Here is a 27,860-nt window from a genome sequence, read left to right on the forward strand (position 1 = left end):
GGCTTGTAAAAACAGACATGTCAAAAGGTTAAGAAATGAACAAATAGATTTTCCCCAGCTGTAGGAAAGTAGCTGACAAACCCAACCTTTTGGACCACAAGAAAAAAAGTATTAATTTATACTAAATGTCTGCTATTGATTTAAAATGGAAATAAAGGAGCAGATTAAATTAATCTAGCAAAAAAAAGTAAGCAACTGCATGGGGAAATATTTTCAGTTTGAGAACACTAGATGATCTTTAAGTAGGAAGAAAAGCATCTTAAGAGATTATTGATCTGGTGTGTGCATTATTAATCCAAAGCAAAATCCATTATAAAAAGTAAAAGTACCCTGTTTAAGAGACCATTATTGAAATATTAACTACAGCATATTAGTAATAATCATGTATCAGCATAAAGGTTGTTCAGCAGGAACTAAAATCATTTTATCATCTATTCCAGAGGTTTTATCAAATTTGCAATGCTTCTGAATATTTGACACTTTGCTTTCAACATTTGGCTTTTATGAAGGATGCAAAATGATCTGTATTTTTTTCTCTGCTTAGAGCCTTTAAACCCAAAGAAGACTTAAACAGAAAGTTACCTTCTTCTGCAGGGTGGGGAAAGGGATTTCCTAAAGCCTTTCTTTTCTCCTCTTTCCTCTCCACCCTCCAGTAAATGAAATTAAAGGTCAGTAAATGCTCAGTGCAGTGGAAAGCCCCAGGTTACAAAAATAAATTAACTACAAAAAGCTATCCAAGATTACAGTAACTGGACATGTATTCTCTAGACTATTCCCAAAACCCAGACACAGCTGTGGAAATGCACAAAGTATCTGACATTGCTAGCAAACATGATTAAAGTATATTTATATGCGTTGCAAAAAAATCCACACCATACACAGGAACAACACACCTCCCCAAATTTTTGCTCTTGTCACTCAAGACATTAATTCCTGAAGGAAACAATAATATAATGCATTTTCCATCTGCTGTCTTTCTCTCTGTACTCTAAAGGCACAAGGAAAATGTATCTTCAAAAATATTTTCTTAATAAATACTCTTTAAATATTTTCTTGCTCCTTTTGACAGACTGTAATAAAACAGTTATCTGGTTTATAGGCTAAATAAAATCCTTGCAAGAGGATTAAATGCTAACATAAGGATATAATTGACAGAAAAATGCATTTATGATCTTAATTTTCAGACAAGTTCAGTCTCAAAGCACTCTAAGGGAGTCACTTTAAATCCCTGTTAAGCCCAGTGGTGGGCTTGCCTCTCTCCTCTCACTCTGGGTCACACACCCTCAAGCCCACTAAGAGCTCACTCCAGCAGTAATGGTGCTGTGGACACTCAGCTCCCTTCCCACCTGCACCAGGCTTCTGCTCAAGCTGGGCAGCTGCAGGACTGTTCCTGCCACAGCACAGAGCCCAGGGCTACAGGGGCAGGAGGAATTATCCCCTCTGTCACTGCACCAAAGCTTCCTCTGTGTTTGGAGACCTTGGGGAGAACAAAGGTACCTGCACTCTGGAGCTGCACAAAAACCAGGCTGAGATGGCCCAAAGACTGGGCAGATGGTTTTGCAGGTTCAACTAGAAAACATGCCCATGCCCTTGCCTATCAAAGGACCTCTGGGGAGGTGTTGTGGGTTATTAAAAGCATAAGAACCTGATGACAGACAGACAGGCAGACTGACAGACCATATCCTCCTTCTATCCGCATTTAAATACAGACTTCGGGTTCAGGCATGCAGAGTCATTGATTAAACTGGAATTAAGAAATCTAATGTGTGTGTCTGTGTGTCTGTGTGCATGTTTGTGTGTGAAGAAATGCACACATGGCACATTAGTTTCTGGACAGACATCGCTTCATGTCAGCTGATTCAAACAAAACCAACTTGCAGTAAGCCTCCATGGTTTCAGATGCACATTTAGGACTTTCTATCTCTTTTAGAGTTAGTGCCTTTGGAGAGTGTTAAATATTCCCTTCTCCTTTTTTCCCACATTCTCCCACAAGTAAGGCTTCACTTCAAGCCATCCTTTGTAGATCACTTACACGGAGGCCAAGACCTACAATTTACGTATTCTGAACCATAGAAAGGTAAATTGTTGAACTTAAAAAGTCAGCAAACTAAAGGAAAAATGCTTCTGAAAAGCTTTCTCCTGTAGCTATCAACTTTTAGAGACAGCAAATCTTTCAGTCACTAAAGGAAACTAGAATGATATGTGAGGCCATGATCTTCTTAACCTTTAACTAATGACAACAACTACTTGTGTTTTCGCATGTGTCTGCATATCACACTTCCACAAATCAACCTCTAGACATAAAACAATAGCAGTGACAGGAATAGGATATTATGCTGACACCCAAAATAAAAAGACTTTGCACTGCTATGGTTTATGTATAAACACGTCATGAAACATCTCTAAAACACTCCAAGTCTGCAGTGTCTCCCTCTATCTTCTGCTTCTTTTCCCCCATCTCAAAGAGAAATGACAAATGAAACATCCAGAATAATGCATTCTGGGTTCTAACAAAGCTTTTCATTCTTATACAGCCATGTAAACCCATACAAAATACAATTACCATGATGATCAAATCAGCCCCACAGCTGATTTGACATTTGTCACTTAGGTAGTGAATTAAAGACATTCAGGTGCTTGACTGAGATGACAGAACACAAGCACACAGAGATGGACCAACTTCAATGGCCACAGTGACTGGTCATCCTAGAGATGTTTAACTCAGTGATTCAAAGATCCTCCTCTCAAAATTTTGTCATGAAAATACAAGGTGTCACTATTTGTCATTTTTCTTGCTGTTTCATTCTTAGACATTAGCACACTTTAGAAATTATTTGAAACAGCACAATAAATCTTCTATTTTAAATGAATCAACACTCAATGCTTACTGTACTACATTATATGGCTGGTACATGAAAAGAAAAGATTAAAAAAATGCCAAACAGTTTTACAGAACAGCATTATCAGAAATTTAGAAAATATTCTGGTTTTAAGATCTTATAAGAACTCTAAATATTGATGAAAACTCTTAGAGGAAGCAGACAAAAGAGAGAAAGATGGAAAAGGTGAAAAAAATAGGAAAGGCTTACCCCATAAAACTCTTCCTACAGCAAATGCAGATTCATTTTCTCTGGAAGCATAACTATATACACCATACAGCCCAATTTGGCCAAGAAACAGCAGATAATTAGGTACTGTGCTTCTCAGATATTGTAGAAATGTTATTGTCCAGAAACACACTTGCAGAGTGAGGCTTTGCCCCACCCCGCCGTGACTCCTCGGGCACTTGTGCAGCCCTGGTCACTCTCCTGGAGACCTTCAGCACAGGATTAACAACTGGCTAAGAGCCATCTTTTCATTCCAATTTTAAAACTGCAGTTTTGATACTGAGCTGGACATCTGCCATCACTGCAGGCCTCAAAGAGGAGTAAGGCTAAACAAAACAAAACAAAAAACCAAAAACAAACAAAAAAATTTCATTCTTTCGGGAAAGTTCTTTCTCCCCGTCTGCTGCTCTGCAGCATCTTCAGCCTCTTTGGGGAGTGCATTTATTCCACTGCCAGTTTTACATTCCAATTCCAGAGAGCTGCAGGCACAGCAAGCAGTATCTTTCAGTTACTTAAGTTTGGGAGTCCTCCAGGATTGTTTTCCATAAGCTGTGTGGGAAATGCTGCTTGATAAATTCACACTGTGTTTAGGACTCAAGCTCCTTGTACAGACTGCAGAAAAGACTGACAGAAAAGATTTTTAAAACAGTAACATCCCCACCACATCACCAACCTAGACCCACATAATCTGGCAAGAAAAATAGGAAGAAAAATTCTATTTTCTGCCAAAAGAAAATAAATTAGTTGTATATTAAATTAATTATAATAACTTAAGGACAAAAGCAGAACGTTCCCAAACTTCTGAAGTGCACATCTTTACGTATACAACATCTCTTTCTTTATTCTCCTTTCTAGACACATGCTTAAATTACTGAAGTTACCAAGCAGCCCCAAAGCCACAGTGGACACCTCTTTACTAGAAACAGACTATAATGTATCAACTTAACTTCTTTTCCATGGTGTGCATGAATACTCAATTTTTCTCTAAGATTATTTTGAACAAAAACACTTATGCTATATGGTACCACTTGCTAGCAAAGCCACACTCACTAATGGCAGGAGGTCAGTTTCACACATAAATAATGTCAGTTGATAAGCAAAGGGTAGAGCACTGCATAATAAGGAGCCTGCACTGACGTTTGAACAGTTTTGACTCTAGTCCTTAAAGAGTACAAGAGTTTAGGTCCCAGAAGTACCAATTAGCTGTTCAAAGGCAGGGCACGCCAGATGTGCAGTTACCACATGTTCTAAAACATCCATTACTGCTCACTATCACTGCCTGTATTCACTACTGCTTGTATTATTATTAGTACAATACGTGCCTCAGTAAAATTCTTCATAAAGAGTCAAAATATTACTTGAAGTTATCCTAGCATTAAAAGATAAATTCTAGCTGGGTTGGAGGGCAAGACATACATTAAGTAAGTGTTAAGCTGAATAACAACTACAATTGCATGCTCCATCAGTGTTTGTCAAACACCTATGTGCATGCCAAGCAATAAATTTGCAAGAAATGCACACATGGCACATGCTCACTGTATTTTCCAGACCCTAACTTCAGCAGTTATCACAACAGCAACTACATGCTTCCCAGCATTTATTAAAATACACCCCACAAACCTAAGTAATATACTTCATGGGTGGGGGCCAACAGCCTGCTCATTTGAGCTTCAGGGAAACTACCTGTCCCTTCTTTCATGTGTTCTGACCAAATTTTGCAACAAGGAAGATGCAAATGGAAAGAGACTAAGTAATGAAGGTTTTTCATTAATTCTTTTTCACAGCTGTGAGAATTAAAGATAATGCATGTTTACTCCCTAGAAATCATATTAAAGTATGAAGTGAGTCAGGGCCCCTAGAGATAAGAAAATCATGTTCAGATAAGCTTTACAAAGCTTAATTTTAAATTGAAAAGACTGACAAATCCTGAGATTTAATTAGTACTGGCAGGTCTGGACCACTGGGAACATTTCCATAATTTCAATCATCAAAGTAATTATTGAAGGTTTTAGGGCTGGATGGGGGAAAAAGGAGCTGGGACAGCAAAGAGGAAGGAGCAAAGGAGGCAGCTTGTTTCCCATCATCAGCATAGCAATTTTTAACTTTGCAGTTCTGCACCTAACTTTGATCAGAAAAGAAAAACAAACTCAACCCAATGATAACACTTGAAACCTCTGAACAAACAAGCAGAAAACTAATTTCATCGTCTTCCAGCTCCCTCCCTCAGGCAGCACTAAGCAAATGAGCTACATCTTCCATGAACTAAAATTCATGAGTAAATACAGTGTTTGTCTTTTCAGCTCTTTTCTGTATGACCAGGAACAGATTTGTTCCTTTCATTACTGTAATCAGCATCTAAAAACTGGAGGTTTTATATCACACTTGTTCAAAAATGAAGTTATTTGACAAATTGCATGCACCTTTCAAATACACATGAAGAATTTGGAGAAAGCAGGGCTTGATTTTCAGCTGCATGTATCAAAAAGTACTACTGTGTCAGGTAATACTCAATTTGATTCCAAGTTTCCCATTTTTACAGGCTTGGCTTTGGCCGCCACATTCAAATATTAATAGTGGCTCCAATTCACCAAACAGCAATGTGTGCTTTTATCTTTATCACACATGCTTAACTTTGTTCTTCAGAGCAAAGAATCAAGGTCAGAGCAATCTCACTTGTCCTCTTAAGCAGAGTTCCTCATTTAAATATTAAGCATATCTTACTTAGAAGTTATATGCCCGTGAATTCACTCAAAGCATTTCCTACTCTTTTTGTTTTGTTTTTTATTAAAAGTTCTTCCATCACAATTACACAACCTGCTTAGATTGTGACAATGTCACTGCTCTGTTGTGGAATGTATCAACCTACAGAGAAATTTTAGTTCTTTATGTGAATATGCATTTTTGCAGAGTAACATTAGAGTGAAAATACAAAAGGGATTTCCCTAAAACAAACAGAAAGGCCAGAGACCAAAACATTAAAGGCAGCACTTTTAGACACACCGAGGAAAGGACAGATACAGTCACATGACCACCTTAGCTATTGATTTTTGAACTGACAACACCCTGTTACAAATGTAGCATCAGAAGGGCTACCAGCTCTTTTAATATTACTCACCTTAAAGGAGGAACAGCCACAGGACCACCAAGTCCCCAGCATCACTGCTGGATTACATTTAATGCTGAATAAAACATATACTGCCAGTATGGTCTAGATATAGAATCTAAGTGTACAATACAGATTACTTGCTGCCTTGGTAGTATGATTTAGAAGTCTTTTCACAAAACTAGGATCAAATGCAAAGCAAGGCTTTGCATTTTTGTTCACTTGCTGTATTGATTAGAAACACCTCATGTTACTTCACAATTTATCCTTACATAGACCTAGCAAGTATAAATAGATGAAAAATAGTCAGTGTTGTGTATGGACTGCAGATACAGTCATTATATTGGGGTAACATGAAGAGAGCTCAATGATTTTATAAACAAAGAGGAAAGTGTTGAATTTTAAGCATTTACAACATTTTCAATTTTCAGTAAGTTAAGGATCTAAGATATTTTACTGTTTGCCTTCTATAACCTAGAGGAGTAGAAACAGAAACTGCAGTAGGTATATCCTTATAAACAATGTCTTTGTAATCTTAGATTAAGAACTAATTCAGACTAATGACAGTAACATAAAATAAAACCTATTGCCCGACTTCCTCATAGCTTTTATCTGCCAAAAGCAATTAAGAGCACTGCACCTTTGGGGAGTCATGAGGAAGGGAGGGAATGCTTGATGAGGTTATGACCCTTTCTCTGATAAAAAAAAAAGATCTGACTCCATTCCACAACAGACTGGATATCAAAAGCTGTTATGCTTTCGATTTTCCCCTGAACCTGTTCACTCTCAAAGTCTTACCAGCAGGATCAGCATTACATTCAGATGTGCAGATTGTTACATTCTAAAAAACAGTAAAAATAACAGTAACATTAAAAAATTTAAAAGTGGAGCTCTCAAAATCTGAGTATTTTGGTTGAGTTCCCCCTTTGATCTGAACAAGTCAACCCTGAATTCCGAGTTAAATGCCTTTGAGCAGGCATATTCTGTGCTACCGTTACACGTTAAACTTGCAGCAGAAATAACATATTCATGAGCACTTGCTTTTATTGGACCTAAACCAGCATTTTTCTTGCACTCTTCTGCCAGCTGGAGCCTGGGTGATCACTTTCAGTTCAAATACCTGTGCCCATGGTCGTGACACCTGCTTGAGGGTCCATTCCCACTAACGCCCCCTAAAGCTCAAAAAAGTTTTCTACTATGGGCGTATGCAGTTCTTCCTTCAGAGCCTAAATGCAGGGAGTATGAGAGAAAAAACAGGCAAACACCCTCCACTACACCAGGGAGATATATCATAGTCTAGCCCAATTTACTCCATTATACACTAATAGCTATATTGCTGTTGCTGCAGTATCTTGAATAAGAGCAAGAAAACAAACTCAAAACAGATCAGAATTTATTTTTATGTTGTAAGGAAGGCCTACACCATGACCTGATCTGAAATGGCAAGCTACCTGGCTCTTGGGTTAATAAAAAAAAAAGAATACAAAGGCAGCTTTTTCAGGTATGATGTCTAGAAGCTTCTTTTACCATGTAGAGTATAGTTAAGCCAAAATTATGATTTCTTTACTTTTGTTTATGTCAACTTCCCTACACTACTACCCTTCTCTCAATATGGGACAGAAGAAAGCAGTAACTTCTGCCATACTCCTTGTTCTCCTCCTGTGATGGGATACTCTCAATTAACCAGTTGTCAGTGCAATCATATACTATTATAGAACCAGAAACCTGAGAAACAGAATACAATGGTTTTACAGATTTTCTTTTTCAGCCGCCACTATCAGGATTCTCTAGGATTACCTTTAATCCTGTAATCAGAAAGACCATTTCACAATGGGGCTAAGAATTTACCAAAACCAAACTAAAATGATACTTTTTTTTTTTGCCAAGGGAGCCAAGTTGAGCTAGTACCATCATTGTAAAAATGGAAATAGGCTCCCATTTTGTTCATGCTGAATTGTAGAATACACTGTGATATCAGCTTGCTTTAGATGAAGAGATCCAAATGCCCACTAGGATTTCACATTGCGATTGCTATCGCAAATTATCCATTGTCATTGAACAATTCCCTCCTTTGGAGCACTGAAAACATAGCCTTGGACACCTGATTAACAAATTCAGTCCTCCCATGCATAAACAAAAGAAAAAGATTCCTTTGTAAAATGGTACAACAAAAGGTAACAAACCATATCACAGGCATAAGCACATCACTGGCACTCCTTCGGAGGTTAATCACAGGCATCCAACCTGCCACCAGTGAGAAGAAATTTACATTCATCTGTATTATTAATTTGCTTACCAGCAACCTCACTGTTTACCTGACACTTTGTTCACTTACCATTTATACTGGGAGAGGTTACAAACAGGCATTTCAAGGGAAATTCCAAAGCTCAACATAAATAAAGGATTAGTTGGTGGACACTACTTTCAAGATAAGGAGGTATATGCCAGCAGTAAAGGCACCTGAGCTAATTAAGCCCTTCTAACCACAGGATGTTTACTCTGTACAAAAATTGGCTTCACATGTTTTCAATGTGACACTAGCAGCAGAACAGCCAACAAAAGTACTACCTGTTTGCACAAAACAAAATGAAAATGGGTTGACAAAAAAACCTTGTCTGGGTTTGAAACTCCAACTTGTTTGACTTCAGTATTAAGTTACTCAGTTATGAATGAGGGATGAAACAATGGTAGCCAGACAGAACATGCCCAGTAAGCAAAAAAACCCTTTTAAACAGGATTATACCAACCACTGAGCAAATATTGTAAAAAAAATTAAAACCCACCAAAAACACACCTTAAAATCAGAGCTCCTGTTTGCTCTCCTACAGACATATTAGAGATTTGGAGAGAACAGATCATAATCACAGGCTTTATTTAAATATCATTGTACAAAGAATAAGCTACTCTGGGCACTGCATTCCAAATACAACCAAGTAATTATACCAAATAATTGGTAAATATAATCCCAGGACTTTGAAAATTAGCACTTACTCCTAGAAAGCCCAGACATTTGTGGTGTACTTTACAGGCACATCCACTTTTTTACATCATTTTCCAATCCTTCAAGTATGGATAAGGTCTCTTTTCATCCACCCTCAAGGGATGCAGTTTCAGAGGAAACCCATGGATACCTTTTTTATTCTTCTTCATGTTTATGTGCATATTGACCCCTTCAAACTGGGATCGTTTAATGTCAGTAAAATGACACTTGCATTTCTCCTGCTTGTGACATTGAGATTTTAATATTTTTTTAAAAGAGTATGTTTCATGCTTTTTGTTTTGGATTGTAATCTGCAGTTCAGCAGAGATCCTCCTGGATTCTAGAACCATGATGCTTCTCCCCTTTAATTTGAGTGGAAGAGACCTGAGAGCTTGAGAGCTGTAGTGTCCAATTATCACTGTAAAAATATTTTTAAGATTATATTTGTTTATGATAACCATCCTCTGTAAATCCATAACCAAAGGCTAATTATCATTGTCATTTAATCTCTCAACAAAATCTGCCAACAAGCATGTGTTAGAGTATGGGTGAAGCTTCACCTGAAAAAGAGCCAGCCACTACACCTCAGTTCTGTGTCTGAGTCAGAACTTAACATCCTTCCAGCTCCAAACAACTATCTATCTCCTGTAATAAAACAAGCAGTAGTCATTAAAGAGCCTTACAGTGGTGAATAGTTACTGCTTTATACAAATAGGATTGTCAGCAGCATCTTTTTTTGCCTTAGGACAAGATCTGGGACTATAGGGACAAAGAAGAGTGGTAGGCAGAGTGAAACATTATTAAATACTAACCATGGAGGAGAAAAAAGGAAAATTCCCCTGAGATGACAGCTTAAATTCTTCCCTTCGGGTTGCCTAGAACACCGTCAAGTTCCTATCAGGTTCCTTAGGCAAGTCAGGGACTTGTTTAAGTATTACAGGCAAGGAAATAAACAGACCCGGATTTCAAAGTCTTGTCCCAGAGCCAACAAAAACGCCACTTTCCCTCTGCAAGCTGTGCCTGTCGCTCTGTGTAAAGCTATCAATTACATCCTTTCCCAACTTGGCATTAAAAGTATCAAATTGCCCTGGCTGGATGAGAAACAGCCTCTCATCTGCTTCAGAAGTGATATTTTTATTGCTTGAGTCCAGAAGTTCCATTATTTTATTAGCACAGAGTTAACACCAAAGTGAAGCAAAATGAGTTACAGCCACTTTTTCAGCATGCATGAAGCAGAACATCTTACTAAGGCCTGAATAATGTTGAACTAAGCTTTTACATTTAATAAAGCTGGGCAAATCCACTGCACCAAGCATGATTTAAAATGAACATGGATGTTTAGCAGCAAAGACCAAAGGTAAGTGGGCTCAGGCATGGTTAATCGGTTCACATGAGAAAAAAAAACCCTCAAATGAAAAAAAAAATTACATTCCTGCTGGTCTTGCTCCTGAAACGCTCTGGTTTGCATGCTGGGTGAGAGCAAGCAGAGGTAAGTGAATATGTAACTAGACACAGGATGGGACTGTTCCTTCTTATGGTACTACTGATAAATCTGCTTAACTGTATCAAGAAATCATAGCTCTTTCCCTGCAAGCTGGAAATTTTAATGTGAGTACTTAGCAATGAGCATGCCAACTTCTCTATATCTATGAATCCTTCATGAATTTAAAGTTACTCATTTGCTTAAATGTCTTGTTCTGAGAGCTTTGTATCACTGAGTCCAAATATACTGATTTCTGATTCAACAGGCACTTTAAAGTTATGTTTTCTCTATGCTCATTTTAGAATTGCTGCTATTGGCAGCATAGTTTACAGGAGGTGTTTCAAAACTAACTTATTTTGGTTTTTGTGCAGGAGAATGGCATTCAAAGTACACCTAAGCTTTCCAGATATTCCATCCCCACACCTAATTTAAATACAAAATATTGCTATGACATCTTGACATGAAGATCTCAGATTATCTTAAACACACTGAATAAACTTCAGACGACTATTCTGTGATACTAACCACAATTATTCTGTAGTAACAAGGACACAGCACAGTAACATGAACTGTGAGCCAGCTACCTATGACTCAAAATAGAAAACAAATAGATTTTGTCTGTCTGTGTCTGTGTATTTGCTTCAGGACAGTTTCTTCAGGGATTTTTTTTTTTTTGTTGTTCTCAAAGTTGGCAGTCCACAAATCAGCCTAGATTAGTCACCTCCCCAGAACATACTAGTGTTTCAAAAGGGATGAATTTTAAGCAGAAATTTAGCATTAAATGCAGAGTCCTTAGAACTTTTAACCATAACCTGTATTTATTTACCACAGTGGTAAATAAAGCCAGTGAATCACTATATATTTCAGTTTCTTTTGCATCACACTGTTTGATACAATACTGTTTTCAGTATTCAGTACTGATAAAGAGGACTCTTGGCATTTTAGAAGAGTAATCTCTTGTGAGAATCTGAAGAGTTGACAAGGGATTTCTCAGTAATATAAGTCATAATTATGACCATGCCAGCAAGCAAATTTGTGAGTCATTTTGAGCCCCAAGTCACATGCACAAGGTTAGTAGACATAATATGCAAAAACACACTTGAGTATCTTGAAGAAGCAGATAATATTGTGTGCACACATGTCGATAACTAAGCAACTCTTCAACATCACAGAAGAGGTAGAGGATTTTTTTGTGTTTCTGAGAACAGAGTTCTCTTACATAACTTTTAGGAAATCCTTCACTGATGACTTCTGAGCCTAAATTACAAAATCCCACTTTGCTTGAAACAAATCCATTTCACTTTTGAATGTTTCCTAATGTTCTTCTGGTAGGTAAAAAAAAAATAGGAAAGAAAAGAACCCACAAACCTCCAACATTCAGGGTTGTATTACACACAGGAACTAAAAACGTATTGCCCTTTTGTTTGGTAAGTAGGCCACAGATTTCTTTTTTTTAATTCTGAAACTGGTCCAAACTAAAAATCTGAGCTCTTTTTGAAGCTTTGATTAGTGTTTAGATTTCAGTGGCACATATACAAAACCACTCTAGAACCCTCCCTTGCATATTAATATTTGCAATACAACACACACAAAGAAAGAAAGGTGGGCACCTAGGTAAGAGAGAGACCAGCCCTTAGCTTCCTTCCAGTCTACTTTAGCTACAGCACCTCTCCATCAGGAGGTGCTTCTTTGGCAAGGAGCAACAAACAGCAGTCCCAATACTCCTCTCCTTTCCAACTCTCAGCCAATCTGATTATCAGAGTTTTCAAGTACTCTGCCAAGGTACTGAGAAAAGATCACAGGATAAAGTCTAACAGCTACAACTGTGTGATTTAAGAACGAAAGTGACTTCAAGTCATCACTTCAGTGCTGTTTCCTCTAATTATTGGATCATTTCCTATCTGGACATTTATAGTTTTTGATTATACAGCTGCTAAGATACCTGTGATCACAGATGACTGCTATATTCAACAGCATCCAAAGTTCAAGGCAACAAAGTGAGCTCAAAGTAGCTTTTATCTTCCTTTCTGCTTAACCCTTCTAACACCCTGCACTATTATATGGTAATGCAAGTTACTGCTTCTCTGCAAACTCACAATACCAGGGTGGGCAGAGAAGAACATTACAAAAAAAATCACCCTGCATTTAAGAATTACCTGTAATTAAATTTTAAATGTAAGGGCTCTATTATTTAGTAGTTTAGCATAGTTTTACTCTGTAACCTGAATGCTATTCAAAACTTTTATTACAATTTTGGACTAGCTCAGAGATTTAAACCAGGGACTGCTCCCTTTTCCCTACCAAGAGAAAAAAAGAATAGAAATGTTAAAAAAAAAAAAAAGGAAATAAATTAAAAGAGAGATTGAAAAAGGGAGAAGAATGTGCATTAATTACAAGGTACTGACTGACCTGGATTAGCCTTTATTCCATGTCAGCAGAAAAGAATTCCGAACATCTGCATATCAATTACAAGGACTGCTGTTCCAAGTGGACTTCTTGAAATAAATGAAGAAATCAACTTTTGGCTTGTTTCTGTGCCTAAGTTTAACTCTGTGTTGTCTACTAATGAGTCAGTACCTTTCTTACGAAGTCTTTCACATTATTTTAGGAACAATATAGAGCAATATTCCATCTCATCAAGTTTCTGCTTGTACACTTTAATTCCAAATGGTGGGGGACCAGTTTTCCCCTACTTATAAATAATCCTAAGCATCTTAATCAAGTGGGAATAGGGAAAAAATGCCTTCTAGAAAAATGAAAAGATGTGCAGGATTTCAGTGCACTCAAGCTCTAGCATTTCTAAACATCCAAGCATTGTAAAGATTGCAAAAGAAGACATGAGAAACGTGTGCTGCCAGAAATCCTACATTGCAACAACAGGTAAAAGAAGCTCCATCTGTTCAATTTACACAGTCAACGGGTAACTGTCTGAGGGTCACAACCATTTCTTCAAACAAAAATTTAATGGTTTAAGCTAAACACACAGACATGTTCAGTCTAGAAACAGGATTGAACTGATGGCACAATTAGGGATAAAAATATTTTTGTCATGGTTGATTCTACAATATGTTATTGCTTAAAAGACTAAATCTCTTTCTAAACAGTAGAAGATCCCAGAAACAAAACCCTTGCAATTCAGGTCTTCAGCTTCCAAAGACCACATTTTGCAGGGGATAGGCTCACACACCTATTTCAGTACTTCCAGGTTTTAGAAACTTCTAGATACCTCTCCAACAGGTGCAGATTCAGTGTTAATTCTCTTCATTCTCTTCAATTCTTAAAACTCCTGTGAGGACACAAAAATTTCCACTTTTCTTCATACACCAAATACAATAGGTAATATGTGCATTGACAAGCAGAATTACTGCTGAAATCAGCACTGGCCTTAGAAGACCAATTAACATCTACAATAAAACAATACAGTTTTGATTACTTTTACTTCTATCACTTTAAACTTCAGCTTTATACAAGGGACGGAACTATCAAAGGTATTCCAATACAGAATGTCTCATATGTAATGGTTTTGTAGTTCTTCATAAAATCAAAGTTAAGACAACAAAGATGTCATCTCTGCAGGGACACACTGTGCATTAAAGTCAGATGAAACATTAGAAGCCAAGACTTGGAAGATGTTGCTAATTTGAAAAAAGGTAGAAAAAATTTAATGACTTGCCAAGTGTTACTGTACCTTGTTCAGTAGAAAGAGCACATATTCTGTAAAACTATGAAGTGTTTCAGGTAAAATACATAGTAGCAGAACTTGCTTAAATGGAAAATGTACTTCCAAATACATAATGTACTGGTAGAAAAATTATATCTGATGTATAAAGTGAAATATCAATTAGTTGTGCTTCTTGACAGATTGTAAAAACAACTATGGGCTGAAATGTTTGAACTGGGATTTTCATATATCTTTACAAAGTAACAAACTAAGTCAGCCAAATACAGTACTTGAATACATCCAGACTTGAGGAAGCTTGCCAGAATGTCGAACTTGGCAGAAAAAGATTAAGCAGGATCAAGTCTGGTCAACAGGCAGTATTTTCAGCTCTACGAGACTCAGGGGTGTTGTTGGTTGGTTGGTTGGTTGGTTTTTTTCTTAGTTTTCTGGTTCTTTTTTCTCCTTTTAATATGCATTCATTTTAGAGGAATTTTAAAGGCTTAAACCTGGAACCAAGAAGCTTTCCTGTATATCGGTGCTTACAAACACATCTGCTGTTTTATATCAAAGGCAAGCTAAATTTATTTTCTTTAAATTTAAAAATTAAAAAAAAAAAAGGAATAGACACAAAACTTATATTTTTTCCCCTCCATACAGTATCTTCAGTGTGATTTTTCCTGCCCCACAAGCTTCCCTCCTCCTTATATTCTCTGTATTTCACATTAAAGATTTTCTGGTATGACATTATCAGTGTGGCCTTTCCAGCTCTTTTATTCACATGCAGAAAAGGGTGTGGGTAACTTATAAAAGTAGCTGTAAAGTAAATATGCCTATAAACTCTGACAATTTTATAAAAGGCAGTTATTTGTCTGTATTCAGAAGTGACAACAATGCAGTGACATTTTCCCACAATAGATAAGTGCAAACTTGGGTTTGGGTATCGTGGTCTTCAGTCACAGCAGTAATTCCATGACTTTTAAATTTGTGAACATAAAAAGCTTGTGCAATAATTTTTATTCTTAGTAAGACTTTGATTTCCCCACCTCTCAAGAAAAGAGTCCACAGAAGCAAGCTATCCAGGTAGCCCAGCTGTCTTTAAAAATGTGAAAATCTAAATACAGGCTCAGCACCAACAAAGAAGTATAAAATAAAAAAACAAAAACAACCCCCAAAAACTTCTCATTTAGAAACACTACATTCTTAAAACACTAAAAATTGTATGAAGCAGAGTCAAATTCTACCCCATCAGGGATCATAAAAAAATTTACCTCTATCCAAACAAAGTCTAAACCACTATCTTCAGGCTGTTCACAAGAAAGAGGGCTCAGCACTCAAAAATGTGTTGCATTTCTGGTGGTTTTGGCTCACTCTCCTGAACCCTGATTACACAAACACAGCCCTGGCTGGAGCCAATGCTAGCTCTGATGGGGTCATACCGCTCCTCCCTGGTGGCCAGGAGAGCTCAGTGTAGCACAGGGCACAGGAACACGCTGGGACAGTTGGATTTAGACCACAGAACTACTCCAAAGGCATGACCTGAATCATTCCACATGTCTGCATCTGTCTGAAAGACGTGTGGCAAAAGAAACTGGAGCTGCTGCATTAATAATGTGGATTCCAGGCAGGCCTGAAGTGATGAGCAAGTCGTGGTCTGTGATGAATGCACAGCATCCATGTAGGGTACAAAAGTTTAAGTCACAACAGAAGATTGCAGAGGCCCAGCTGTACATAGCATCAGTTGTTCTGATTCTAAAGCAGAAACTCTAGCTTTCTGACTTGACAAAGAAGTTTCTGGAAGCAGCGTACAGAGCAACTTCCCAGAAGCATAAAGCACTGTGAGTTCCCACTGCTGCTTCTCCAAATCAAATTAAGCTTGTCATGTCATCACGAGCCCTTCAGCTTTGGGTGTTGGCCAAAAAGCCAGTACTTTCAGTACACCTGAAGCCTTGGAGAGCAGATAAACTTTATTATTAGAAAACCTGAGGCATTAATGTAAGACCTGTTCAAAAAAGCCATCAGTCCCTGCCACCCTGGTTGTAGCCACATCTTGCAGTAAGAGCTGAAGAATTGTGACAAACACTGGAACTCAGGTTCTCAACAGCATTCAATTTCTTCAGCATGTTAAATGGAAACATTATTTTTCTTCAGCATTTCTCTTATGAAACACTTAAAATATTTCTAAGCACTTCATTAAATGCACAACATTGATAGGAAATATGCAGAGACAAATATTTTTATTTGTAGGTCCTAAAATTACCGTTTGAAGATGCAATCTGAAACCTCAGTGCTCCAACACAACTCACCATACAGCTCCTCACACCCACTGATTACTCCATAATTACAAGGAGCCACCTTCTTGCAGGATTGAAGCACAGTGCTCTTTTAAAACTAAAGTCCCAAGAAGTGGGGTCCAGATATGTAAGAAGATGCAGGTGTGAGTTTTTTCCTTCAAGAGGTTGAAATGAGACAGGGTGGTAAGCAGCAGAACTAACCAACAATCGTTAATAATGAATATGGATTTAAAATACAATCAGGACATCTTTCATCAATGTTTCTGAGGAGAGAAATGACTAACAGTTCATGACAGACTTCACACTCAAGAAAGTCATCTTTCTGTCACATCTTTCTGTCACAAGGATTACCTAGCAAAAAGATTGTCAATGGAATGGGTCTTTAAATACTTTGCCTGTTTCAGCAGGTCACAAAATATTTGTGTGGTGGGGATGAGGAGGGCAGCTTTGGGACTTCTTCAATTTCCTATTTGAAATTTGCCAAATGCTGTAAGATTAGACCAGTGCCTCTAGTTAATATTGCTACTTCTCTGAAGGGGAAAAGATCCTCAAAATTTTAGACAGCCTTTAAACAAAAATAATGTATTTTACTACTACTCAGTTGTGGAAAAAAATCATTAATGACATAAGAAAAATTCCATTTATACCTATCATACTTACAGTGTGAAGAAGGGTCTCTGTGTCTCTTTTTTGAGTGACTACAGAGCTCCTAGGACTGGGATCTAATACAAAGATTCTCACAGGGTAGGGATCCTAACTGGGGCCAAACCTTGAATGCAGCCATTTGCTTTTTGGGAGAGTTGTAGCAGGGTCTTATCTTCCTAAAGGATTTCCTGTTGCCTACAATTTATATTCATACAGCAAAACCACAAAACATTCATGGCAGGATGTTCCATCTTTAGAAACACTGGCTTACTTCAGATATGACCAGACAGAACCATCTCCTGGCCAGACATCAGGCAAAATTCCCTAACAATTAGCCTCACACATGACTGACTTGTTTCTTCCAATATTGCTTTCCATTGTGAAACACATACCCTCACAAGAGATAAGATTTAACCATGAACATGAAATTTTTATGCAGTGAAAAGTACAAATACACAAACTGATAACCACCCTTTCTAACAAACAGACATTGAGAGCAAGCATGTAGTTTATAACTATCTCGACAGAAAGTAGACAAAACAGAACCCAAATAACTTGGATTGCCTGTCTTTTCTGAACCAGAAGAGTCTATATTTCCTAGGACAAAGGTTAAGATCAAATTCTTACCACCTTAATAAATTTTTTGGTCATTCCATCATTTGAAGCACAGACTACATTGTGTGCATATGGGAAAAAAAGTGTTTACTTCACCTGGAAGCAGTGTCGCTTTTAAATTATTCTACAATATATATGCTGGAGGAACCATTGCCAAGATGTATGTAATGGAATTTATCTTAAGACTCACTCCACAAAAGCCACAACTAAGATCAGATTAAAAAAAATAAAATAACTTCTCATGTCTTGAACTGCACAATTGGTTTTGCAGTGTATTCTGACCAGAGAAATGACCAGAAACTAATGTGGATATAATTTAAAGAATTAAAGTACCTTGTTTGCTCTTTTGCCTGCACCACTAATGGATCTGGGCACAGTACAACAAAGGCAGCCTCCCACCTTTACTCCCCTTCCCTGCTCTCCTCAGCTTGCTGACTCTTCAAGAAGTTGACTCCAGGAGTTTGACATATCGCTTCAAAATTTTTTATTGCTCATAAAACATCAAAGCTACCTCCCCTCCTGGTTTATCAGCAAGCAGCATTTACCCCTTTTTAAGCTAAATAAAACTACAGGGAACCCATTAAAAAAGCAAAACTACAACTAAACTTTCTTCTGTATATTTTAATCTCTCAAGTTTAAATTTAGCATATCAAGGCCTCTCAGCCCACTTCTAATGTCAGTGGAATAGTTTAAAATTACTGCTAGACATATAACTGGGTAAATAACAAAAAAAAGTGATAGTTACTACTAGTAGGCTTACATTTGCTATCTATATAACACCTGTCAAAATTCTTCAGAAGCGAGCGGTCAATAATGGGGAGGTACCTGTGCTGCTGCAACTCAAACAGCAAAATGGTGTTTTATCTTTATTTTTACTACTTTGGATCTTTTGGTTTTAAGGATATGGTCAGCACAAGATGAAAGAATGTAACCTTGACGTTGTAATTTACCTTAAGAGTTGCAGCTCACTTTAATTGGTAGCACGTAATTCATTTTTGTCTGTTATCCTTCCACGTCCTTTAAGTTACTTTGGAAGAAATATGGCTGGGGAGGAGGTGGAATCAATGAATCTGAAAACAGATTTCTGGCTTGTCACTTGACTAAAGCAGCAAGGCAAAATATGACAGAAATTCCAAAAGGGAGGGAACAAGCACAGTTGTGGGGATGAAAGCTGATTTACATTTAAGAAACTGTTGAAAGACTAACTGTTACTATTACTTATTTTCCATATATTAACCCTGTGCAGTTGCCAGCAATCTGGATTGTGTTTCCACACAATGACATGGAATATACGATAGTAAAGAAAAACACCTCAAACCACCACCACCAAAAACAAAACAAAACAAGTCATTATGAAACTGGCAAAGGAAACTATTTTAAATCAGCATTTTTAATAGAACAATTTTCATTATAACTGTCTTTTTAGGCTGTTTCTGTTATTGCAGAACAGCAATTTAACACCTAGTAGCTGCTTTAACAACAATAACTGTTCTGTTTGGGGACAAAGTCTTCCCAATAAAGGAATCTCAAGAGAAGCAATGGTTATCTATCCCAATCTAGAATGAGCAGAGGCAAAGCATACTGCTAAGCTCTGTAATCACAGAATAGCACATTTAAGTTTTTACTCCAGGTCATGCACAGCTAAGACTCCAGTATTAGAGTGTAACTTCTGGTTGGGGCCTTCTCCAAAAACTATTATGGTATTCAAAATATTTTTAAAGACAAAAAGATAATTTAAACCTGCAATAGTTTTTTTTTTTAGGATCAGCAGCACATTTCTGAGGTGATAAGCAAGACAGATGCTAAACATAACACAAAAATTTAAAAAACCTATTTATAAAGCAGTGTTCAATCTTTTTGTCAAGCATTTTATAGACACATCTAAGCTCAAAATAATTAATTCATTCAATAATTAGACACTATTTACCATTTCTGATAGGAAAATGAATGTTTACACTTCAATACACAGAAAATTAGTATGCCACTTCATTCTTTTCTCTAGCAAGGAACCTTTGCTCCTCCAGGAATGTTTGAATTGTTTAAGATTTCTCTCAATTTGAAAGATCAATTCAGAAACAAATTAATAACATTAGGACTCAGAAGGGCTTTAAAGAAACTAGCTGGTTTTCATCCAGATGCATCACATTTGACTGCTCCATGCAAGCCACATTTAGCCTCTCTATTTTGAACTACCCCAAATTGGTTATTTAATATGTACACATTATTTGTGAAACATTATACATATAATTTTACATTGTGTGCAATTTATTGATAAAAAAGCAAAAAAAAATGCATCAAACTCAACTGCTACACTTCTTAATTTTCTTGAGAACTAAGAATTAGTTACCATTGAAACAGAAAAATGTAAGTAATTCTTTGAAAATGGGATCGCTGATATAAAAAAAACCCTCCATAGTTTTCCAAACCTCAAGTTTAAGCAGTTCAGGCTACATAAACTTTTTATAATTTGTGGATGACTGGAACACTGATCTCTGGCAGGATACCAGCCAGTCAGGACACCAGGGAAAGTGCTCAGCATTTGAAGAACAAGTCATTCTACCTGTTAATGGCCCAACCTTATCAGTGACTTAATCACCATGATATTACAGCAACTGCATCTTCACTTCTGATGAGGAGCAGACTTTGCTGTACTCAGACATTTCACAATGTTCAGAACAGTCTGCCTCTCGCTGCCCTTCGCTGCCCTCGATCAAGACAGCCACCACCTCCTGCTCCTCCTCCTCCTCACTGAGCTGAGGCAGTTTAGAAGCCCATCTGGTTTCAGCCTGTTGGCGACTGAGAAAGAAAGTGGGACCCAGCCAGAGTGGCTCAGTGACTAAGGCAGGTCACCGAAGGGCTTTCAAGAAAATAGCCAGTGGATTCCAAGCTGTGGTTTAACGCCTCAGGCACCAGCAGAGAACATGAGCTGCACTGCACACCGCAGGGGCTGCACACGGACTGGCTCAGCTATTGGGAACGCTCAACTTCTGCGGGCTGGAGGCTCGCCCACATGTCAAGAGTTATGACAAGAGTCATTATGCCTTGTGACAACAGCCTACAGCCCCTTTTTCAAAGGAGGATGTGCCACCCTCTTGCAGTGTGCAGAGGAAAGCCAACAATTTAGTGAGGAGTCTGAAACAAAATAACCGATTTCATCACCCTTCCACTTTGCTTTTCTCCCATTTTGAATCAGATTTCAAATCTACTTAGGCTTCATCTCCTCCTTTTATAAACACTAGGGTTAAGAATTTCAGATATTGTCGTTATACAGAGACTTCCTCCTCCATCAAGATATGATTTTGGGGGCATTACAAGCTGCTGCAAAATGAGGCTATGAATAGTAACTAAGGAATAACCTGGCACAGAAAAATTAAATTACTGGGGATAGTGAGGATATAAAAGCATGTACTATGTTTTCCCAATCACTTTTCTAGCTTCCAACCATTTTCAGCTAAAGGCCTTTCCTTAGTTTACAATGGCTCATTTATTTGGAGCTGTCTTCTCTTGGTCTCCCTTCCAACTCATGATTTTTAAAAATTCACAATATTATTTTGCAGGGAAGTCCACAATGTCCACCACCTTCTGCATAAATAGCCATGTTCCATCTCACCCACACAGTGTCAGCACACAGATTTTTTTGTGCCCATCTCAGCCCAGTGATGTAGCATTAAGCCTACAAGTGCACTATCACCACAGTTTCCTATAACTTCACATGCACATAAGATCTGAAAAAGCTTTAGATAAGATGCTTCATTTTCCCATCTATTTCTGTGTTTCTTTAAAAGGGGTGCAGTAACAATAAAGTGCAACAACAACTTTCTCCATTACACATGATGCACTGAAAGCCCACGCAGCACTGGGACAAAAGGCAGCACTTCCTAACCCATACAACCACACCCTGGCATTCCTGCCATGAAAGAGCCAGCCTTGGCAAAATCTGAAGTAGGAATACTGATGCTATTTTCTTCATTGCATTTGAAGTGATCCATGGGGCTGTGCTTGCACGTTTTTCCTGTGCAATGCTGCACATTACAGCAAAAACAGCACACAAAGCTAAGCCAGAGGAGTTACAAAACGCAATGAGACATCACAAGCAGCAACAGAAAGAGCTGGCAGTCTCCCACTAGTGCCACCAGGTACACAATGCAAGGAAAACCACTCCTTGTTGCTGTAGGATGTTTTACAATGACATAAGCTGGTCGTCCACAGGGATTTGTCAGCGGCTGTTTATAAAGTCCAGGTGTAACATTCGTTTCCTTCAGGATGCAAGTGTGGACCATGAAGTCAGTAAGAGAGGATCCAGCTGTGGGAAGTCATGGCTCTTACTTAATGACAAAGTTGGTGTGGGAAGAGGGAAAGGAAGAAGACTTTGTGGGAGTTTAACTTCCTCATGTCTTCTTCAAATATGCCTACTTTAAGGCACAGAAAAACAACCACTCGAGCTGACTGGAGAAACTGAATAAAGGTTCCCACATTCATATATATTTTCTGAGTGTTTTGCACAAAGCTACTGCTAAGGTAGCACTTGACTGATATCCCAAAAACTTAGTGTCTGGGAATCTTCCAAATAGATACTAAGGTAGACCTCATCTGGTTTCTTTGAAGCAAGCCTAGCTTTGTTATGAACAGCTGTTCATGGGTATCAGGACAAAAAAAAAAAATTAATCCACTATCCACAGGATGAAACACTTGTGTTTTATGAAAAAATTTTCAGTATCATCAAAATTTTGTTAAGCTAGAAAAGGTTTTAATCCTATAAAACAGATAATTTGTAGTGAAAGAATTCTACAATCATTCCCCTAAATTTTTGTAAATAAGTTAACTCCTCAGCTCCAGATACCATCATGAGCCACTGTGAATCACAGCAGCCTCTCTAAAGGAGAGAGGAGGAATTTGACCTGTGGCTGGGGTGCTCCTGTCATAACCTCATTTCCAGCGATTAACTATACCAGAAGTTTAAGAGTGATTTTTCAGCAAACACAAGCAAAAAAAAAAAAGCTAATTCCTTTGCAAGCTAAACCAGAAATACACTCAATCCACTTCCTGGTATTGACACAGTACATTGTTGTAAATGCATCCATTGTAAATAGAATATAATAGCTTTGCCAAAGGAAAACAGTTAAGAAATAGTTATACGTGGATCGTGGTAGGAGTTTTTTGTTTTAATTTGTTTGTCTACCACTCCTTGATAGCTAGACAAGCTTCTTGAAAAGTATTTTTCCCTGTGTGATATGCACACACTTCCATCTTTGCAACAACCAAATCTCCAAGTCCTGGGTTTTTTCTCCTGATAGCACAAAGCAAGCATTGACATTTATAAATACAACTGTTGACTCTAGAAGGTTTGACAGAAAAGGTGGCAGAAAAGCAAACAGTCTGCCCACCCACTGGGGACCCTCGAGTCAAGGACTAAGTTACAGTAACTTAATTACAGGAAACTCCTTTCTCAATTGTCTGCTCCTGTGTGCTTCATGGCTTAACTGGAGTATATGGAGCAGTGGGTCAGGGGCAGGGAGGGGCACTGCTAGGTTAAAGCAACACTGGCTTTTTCAAAGTTTCCAGATAATCAGTTACTTGCCAACACTTTGCTCAACCCAACTTGACCCCGATGAACACTGGAGGTTAATTGTTAGAAATCTGTAACAACAAATACACCTTTTTCTTTTCTTTTAACCAATGATTGCAAGAATATTTCTTTTGGGGGAAAAAACAAGCAGTAATAAGTTGTTATGATTTCTGGAAGCAATTACAAAAGTTCACATAAATGTTTATGCACATAAGGATCATTGCTATTTTAATCATGAGAAATGAAATTCCCACTTCTCAATTCTGACTCAGTAATACCAGCAAAATATTTCTACATACCAGTTAGCTGTATAAATGCTAAGTAAATAGAGATGTATATGATCAAAGACTGACTATGGAAGTTTATCTTGTAATCCATGCTGCAGCAGCCACTGTCATATATGTCTGATCTTTTTTCAGTAAACATTATCATAACATCTTTGAATGTATTTATTACAATAAAACAACACAACCTCTCATTAACTTCCAGCACTCATGACTTCATATCATTAGAATGTTTTATCTATAATAGAGCATTTTCCTCAAGACAAAAAAACAGGTCTCTTAAGTGCAGTTTCATCATTATTCATTAGCTCATCTTATTTTTTTTAATCTAAAAATTAGTTCCTAAAGAGCAATTAAAAACAAAGCATCCAGATGAAACCTGGATAAAGTTTTGTTTTAGTAAACATTGCATTTGTTAAAGCACACACACAAAATCACACAGAATATTCTGAGTTGGAAGGGACCCACAAGCATCAGCAAGTACAACTCTAATGTGAATGGCCCATACAGGGGCTAAAGCTGTGACCTTGGCATTATCAGCATCCTGCTCTAACAAATTGAGCAAGGATATTTCATACTGACTCTGGAATAACTTCATGACCTCTTATCACAAAGTACAATGATAACTGCAATTTGAAAATGAAGATTCAGAATAATCTCATCATTTTAGTTGGCTATATTTTATTGTAGGCTTTTGCTTCAAGTGAACGCACTGCAACGCTTTTAGCATAAGCATTTATTTATAAGGATGACACACAACATGTGCATGAGAGAGAGCTCTATTTTTAAAAGACTAGCTGTAATTGTTTCTCCCCTTGTGTCGGGAGTTCTCCCAGTAACATATTAAGCTTTACAATAAATTTTAAATGTAAATTTAAATTTTAATTCTCCCTTTACATGAAGAGAATTACCTTTCTCTGCTATATTTGATGCACTTCTTGAAATTATTATTACAGCTTGCTACTCCATGCCTTTCAAATGCCAAAACTGAGTTTCAAAATCTACAAAAATACTTTAAACTAAACTTTGAGACCTCTGTCTTGAGGCATAGAAGAAACAATCCTGAGCTGTAAACTTTAGTCAAACTAAACCACACATTTTAATTAATATAGTCCTATAGTCCTTGTGTGAGGACAGCAATGATCTAGAAAGCAAAGATATACAAGAGCTACTATAGTTTTGACACAATACTGTCAGAAACACCTCACAATGAAATAGCAAATTTCACTTCACACGAAATAGCAAATTTTTATAAAATGCTTTAATGACACATCCAGCAGTGCTTCTGGAGAAGGAATCAAGTTAGGCAGGGTTACAATTGTCTTCAAAGAATGAATTTTCCCCGAAACTAAGTACCAAACCTTCAGATGTAGAAATTTAAAATTAATAGACCTCAAGAGGAAACAAAATAGTCTGACTGAGCATTTCAAGATTCCACTGATTTAGTGAAAATTACACAGACAATTCCTCCTTGTACCAATCAACCCATATCCTAAATGTGTCAGCTTTAGTTCTGTTAGACTCAAGTATCCCATACAAAAAACTGTCTTCAGTTAACAAGATCTCTTTAGCAAATGGGACAAAACATCTCCAGTGCTGAAATCCTAGCAGTGCACTTCCCCATTATTATATATTTTAGTACAATCATGGATGTTGGGCTAGGGAGGGATGGAGAGGTTACCCAAAGACAAGTAAAAATTTCCTGCTATCTAGATAAACATGCATATATAATACTGATCCAGCCCCCACTTAAGATTAAGGCCAGCAAGGGAAACTCAGTCTTTAACTTCAAAAAATTCTTCACAGAATCCAAACAGCACTTCTTTTTTTTCAATAGACAAAAAAATGGAAGAAAACTACTAACCTTCACTTCTGGGCACAGGCTCTGTAGCACCTGGTGTTTTATCTGGCATCTCTGCAGACACAGGCTTAGTAGAACCTGATGGACACAAAGCAAAGAAGAGTTTTCCATCAAAACCAGCATGTTTCAGCAAGGCACTCCCCTGCTCCAGAGCCCCTGTGCAGGATGGGTTCTCAGCTTTCATCGCTTCTGTGTCTGGCTGTAAGAAGCGTAAACAGACAAACTTCTCTCAGGATTAACTGCAGCACCCTTCAGAAGGCTCTCAGTTGGATGTTCTACCAGGCACAAAAAGACCCTCAGACCTGAGAGCACTAATTACATCTGGTGAACTTCTGCCTTTGATTTCACACATTTTTCTGCCTCAGTTAATTTCGAGTGAGAGGTCTGAACTGGGATGGAAGAGCTGCTTACACTCAGGTACTGCTGAAGTTAACCATGGAGTGACCATCTGGAGGGTCACAGCAGTTTGCATCAAACAGAAAATCCCCTAAATTAAAGCTTTACTGTACTGCAGAGCACCAATATTTCTTCCAGCATAGCAGTGGGCAGAGAAGAAAAGGCTGCTCAGGAAGGCAATGAACACGTCTCCTCTTACAGCAACCTTATGTACCCTCTGTGGTACTGGCCAGTGGTCAACATCTGGCCACCACACACTGGCTGGGATTTTGTATCCTCCTTTCCGGCATCTTTGAATATTTTTCCATCACCAGCAACGCTGACACTCCATTTTACATAATGAAAGCCTCAAGATCAGACAGGATGCACCAAGACCAGACAAATCAGAACAAGGATGATTCTCTGTCTGAAGGAGTTTGTGTGCCAAGTGGGACTTCATCTCAGCTGACAATCCACACAGTTCAGTGATGTGTACAGCACTGTACAGAGTGCACAGCATCAGAAGTAGTCACAGTAGAGCCCTAATTCCTAATGAATTTTGAAGATTTGGCATGCAGTTTTCAAGACAGCCATTAGATCCAGAATTATTGGAGACCTCACTGGATAACCCTGCAGCAGAACTGAGACTGAACTCAAATAAATGGCCCTTTTTTCCTCCCTTCTTAAATTATTTTGCTTTCAAATTCATATATCTTGTTTTGAATCCTATCTTCAGACATAAAATGAAAACATTTGTGCCCTAATGTCCAATAAAGATCTTAGGTTTACATTACAACCAAACTATACAAAATTTGTAGGATTTCTTAAGCTAGCTGTTTAAGTTGTAAAACAGTATTTCAGGTGTTATATCCAGGGCAAGTATATTTGTCATATTTAATTCACAAATATGCAAAATACTTAGAAATATCAGACACACATGAGGCTATAATCCACTAACACTTCTTAGGGTAGAAATTAATTTCTATTTAGCTGATGGAAATTCTACTAGATTTTCTGTATGATTTTCTAGATCAGCCAATTCATCTCTTCTCAAGATAAAATCCACCATGTCTTACTCAGGAATTACTTTGTCCTTAACATAGATATTTCACCCACATAACAGTACATATAGTGAAGACTGTGAGCTAGCTAAACATCTTCTCTAATTCCCCCAAATTAATAGCTGTAATGCTTATCCACCTGAAGGTCTGGGTTTATGAGTTCATAAAACACAGCTGGACAGTGCCACAAACTGAACAAACAAGTGTGACCACAACAGAGGCTTAAACAAGTATAAAAACCTCGGGGTCTCCAAACTCCTCTATAAATCTGCTGTAAAACAGAACCCACTCTCCACAAGACAATTAAAAAATGAATTTGTTCTTCAAACAGATTACTCAAATTTAATTATCTATGGTTATCATCACTAAGCAGTTGGCTAGAACAAATACACCAACTGATTTTAAAACTTGGCAAGCTTGTGTCTAACACTCTGCATTCAATGATGCACTACATATTCTCTGAACATTACACAGGTTTATAAATCAAATTTCAGCTATCCAGTGACTTACTAGTAAAGTTGATAGGAACCAGTTAATCACACAATATATTTGAAACAAGAAATGTCATCAATAAATACTATATTTACTTTCTGTGATTAATTTTAAAATACAAAAACAATTTTATTTAAATTTTAAATAAATAATTTAATATCACTTATTCAGGAAAAAATATGTTAAAAATGGAAAAACAGATATTCACATATTTGTTTTCTGGTTTTGGTTGGTTGGAGTTGCATAGACTTGAAATAAATATGTTAAGTAAACTTCACCATGAAAATGCTCACAGAGTCACTTACTAACATATTAATGACAAAAAAAAGATCTGTA

At 37.5% G+C, this 27,860-nt stretch overlaps 1 protein-coding gene across 1 annotated transcript in view; it reads right to left on the bottom strand.

The window, feature by feature from the left end:
* The window catches only part of PLEKHG1 (pleckstrin homology and RhoGEF domain containing G1), a 125,851-nt gene that overhangs the window by 63,040 nt on the left and 34,951 nt on the right, over window positions 1–27,860 (bottom strand). Inside the window, exon 3 of the mRNA XM_058801049.1 lies at window positions 25,600–25,674. Within this exon, the coding sequence (XP_058657032.1) occupies window positions 25,600–25,648 (49 nt within the window). The 5' untranslated portion in view covers window positions 25,649–25,674. The remainder of the gene's footprint in view (window positions 1–25,599; window positions 25,675–27,860) is intronic.

The sequence above is a fragment of the Ammospiza caudacuta genome, chromosome 3 (genome assembly GCF_027887145.1).
Source record: "Ammospiza caudacuta isolate bAmmCau1 chromosome 3, bAmmCau1.pri, whole genome shotgun sequence".
In the NCBI taxonomy this organism is placed as follows: domain Eukaryota; kingdom Metazoa; phylum Chordata; class Aves; order Passeriformes; family Passerellidae; genus Ammospiza; species Ammospiza caudacuta.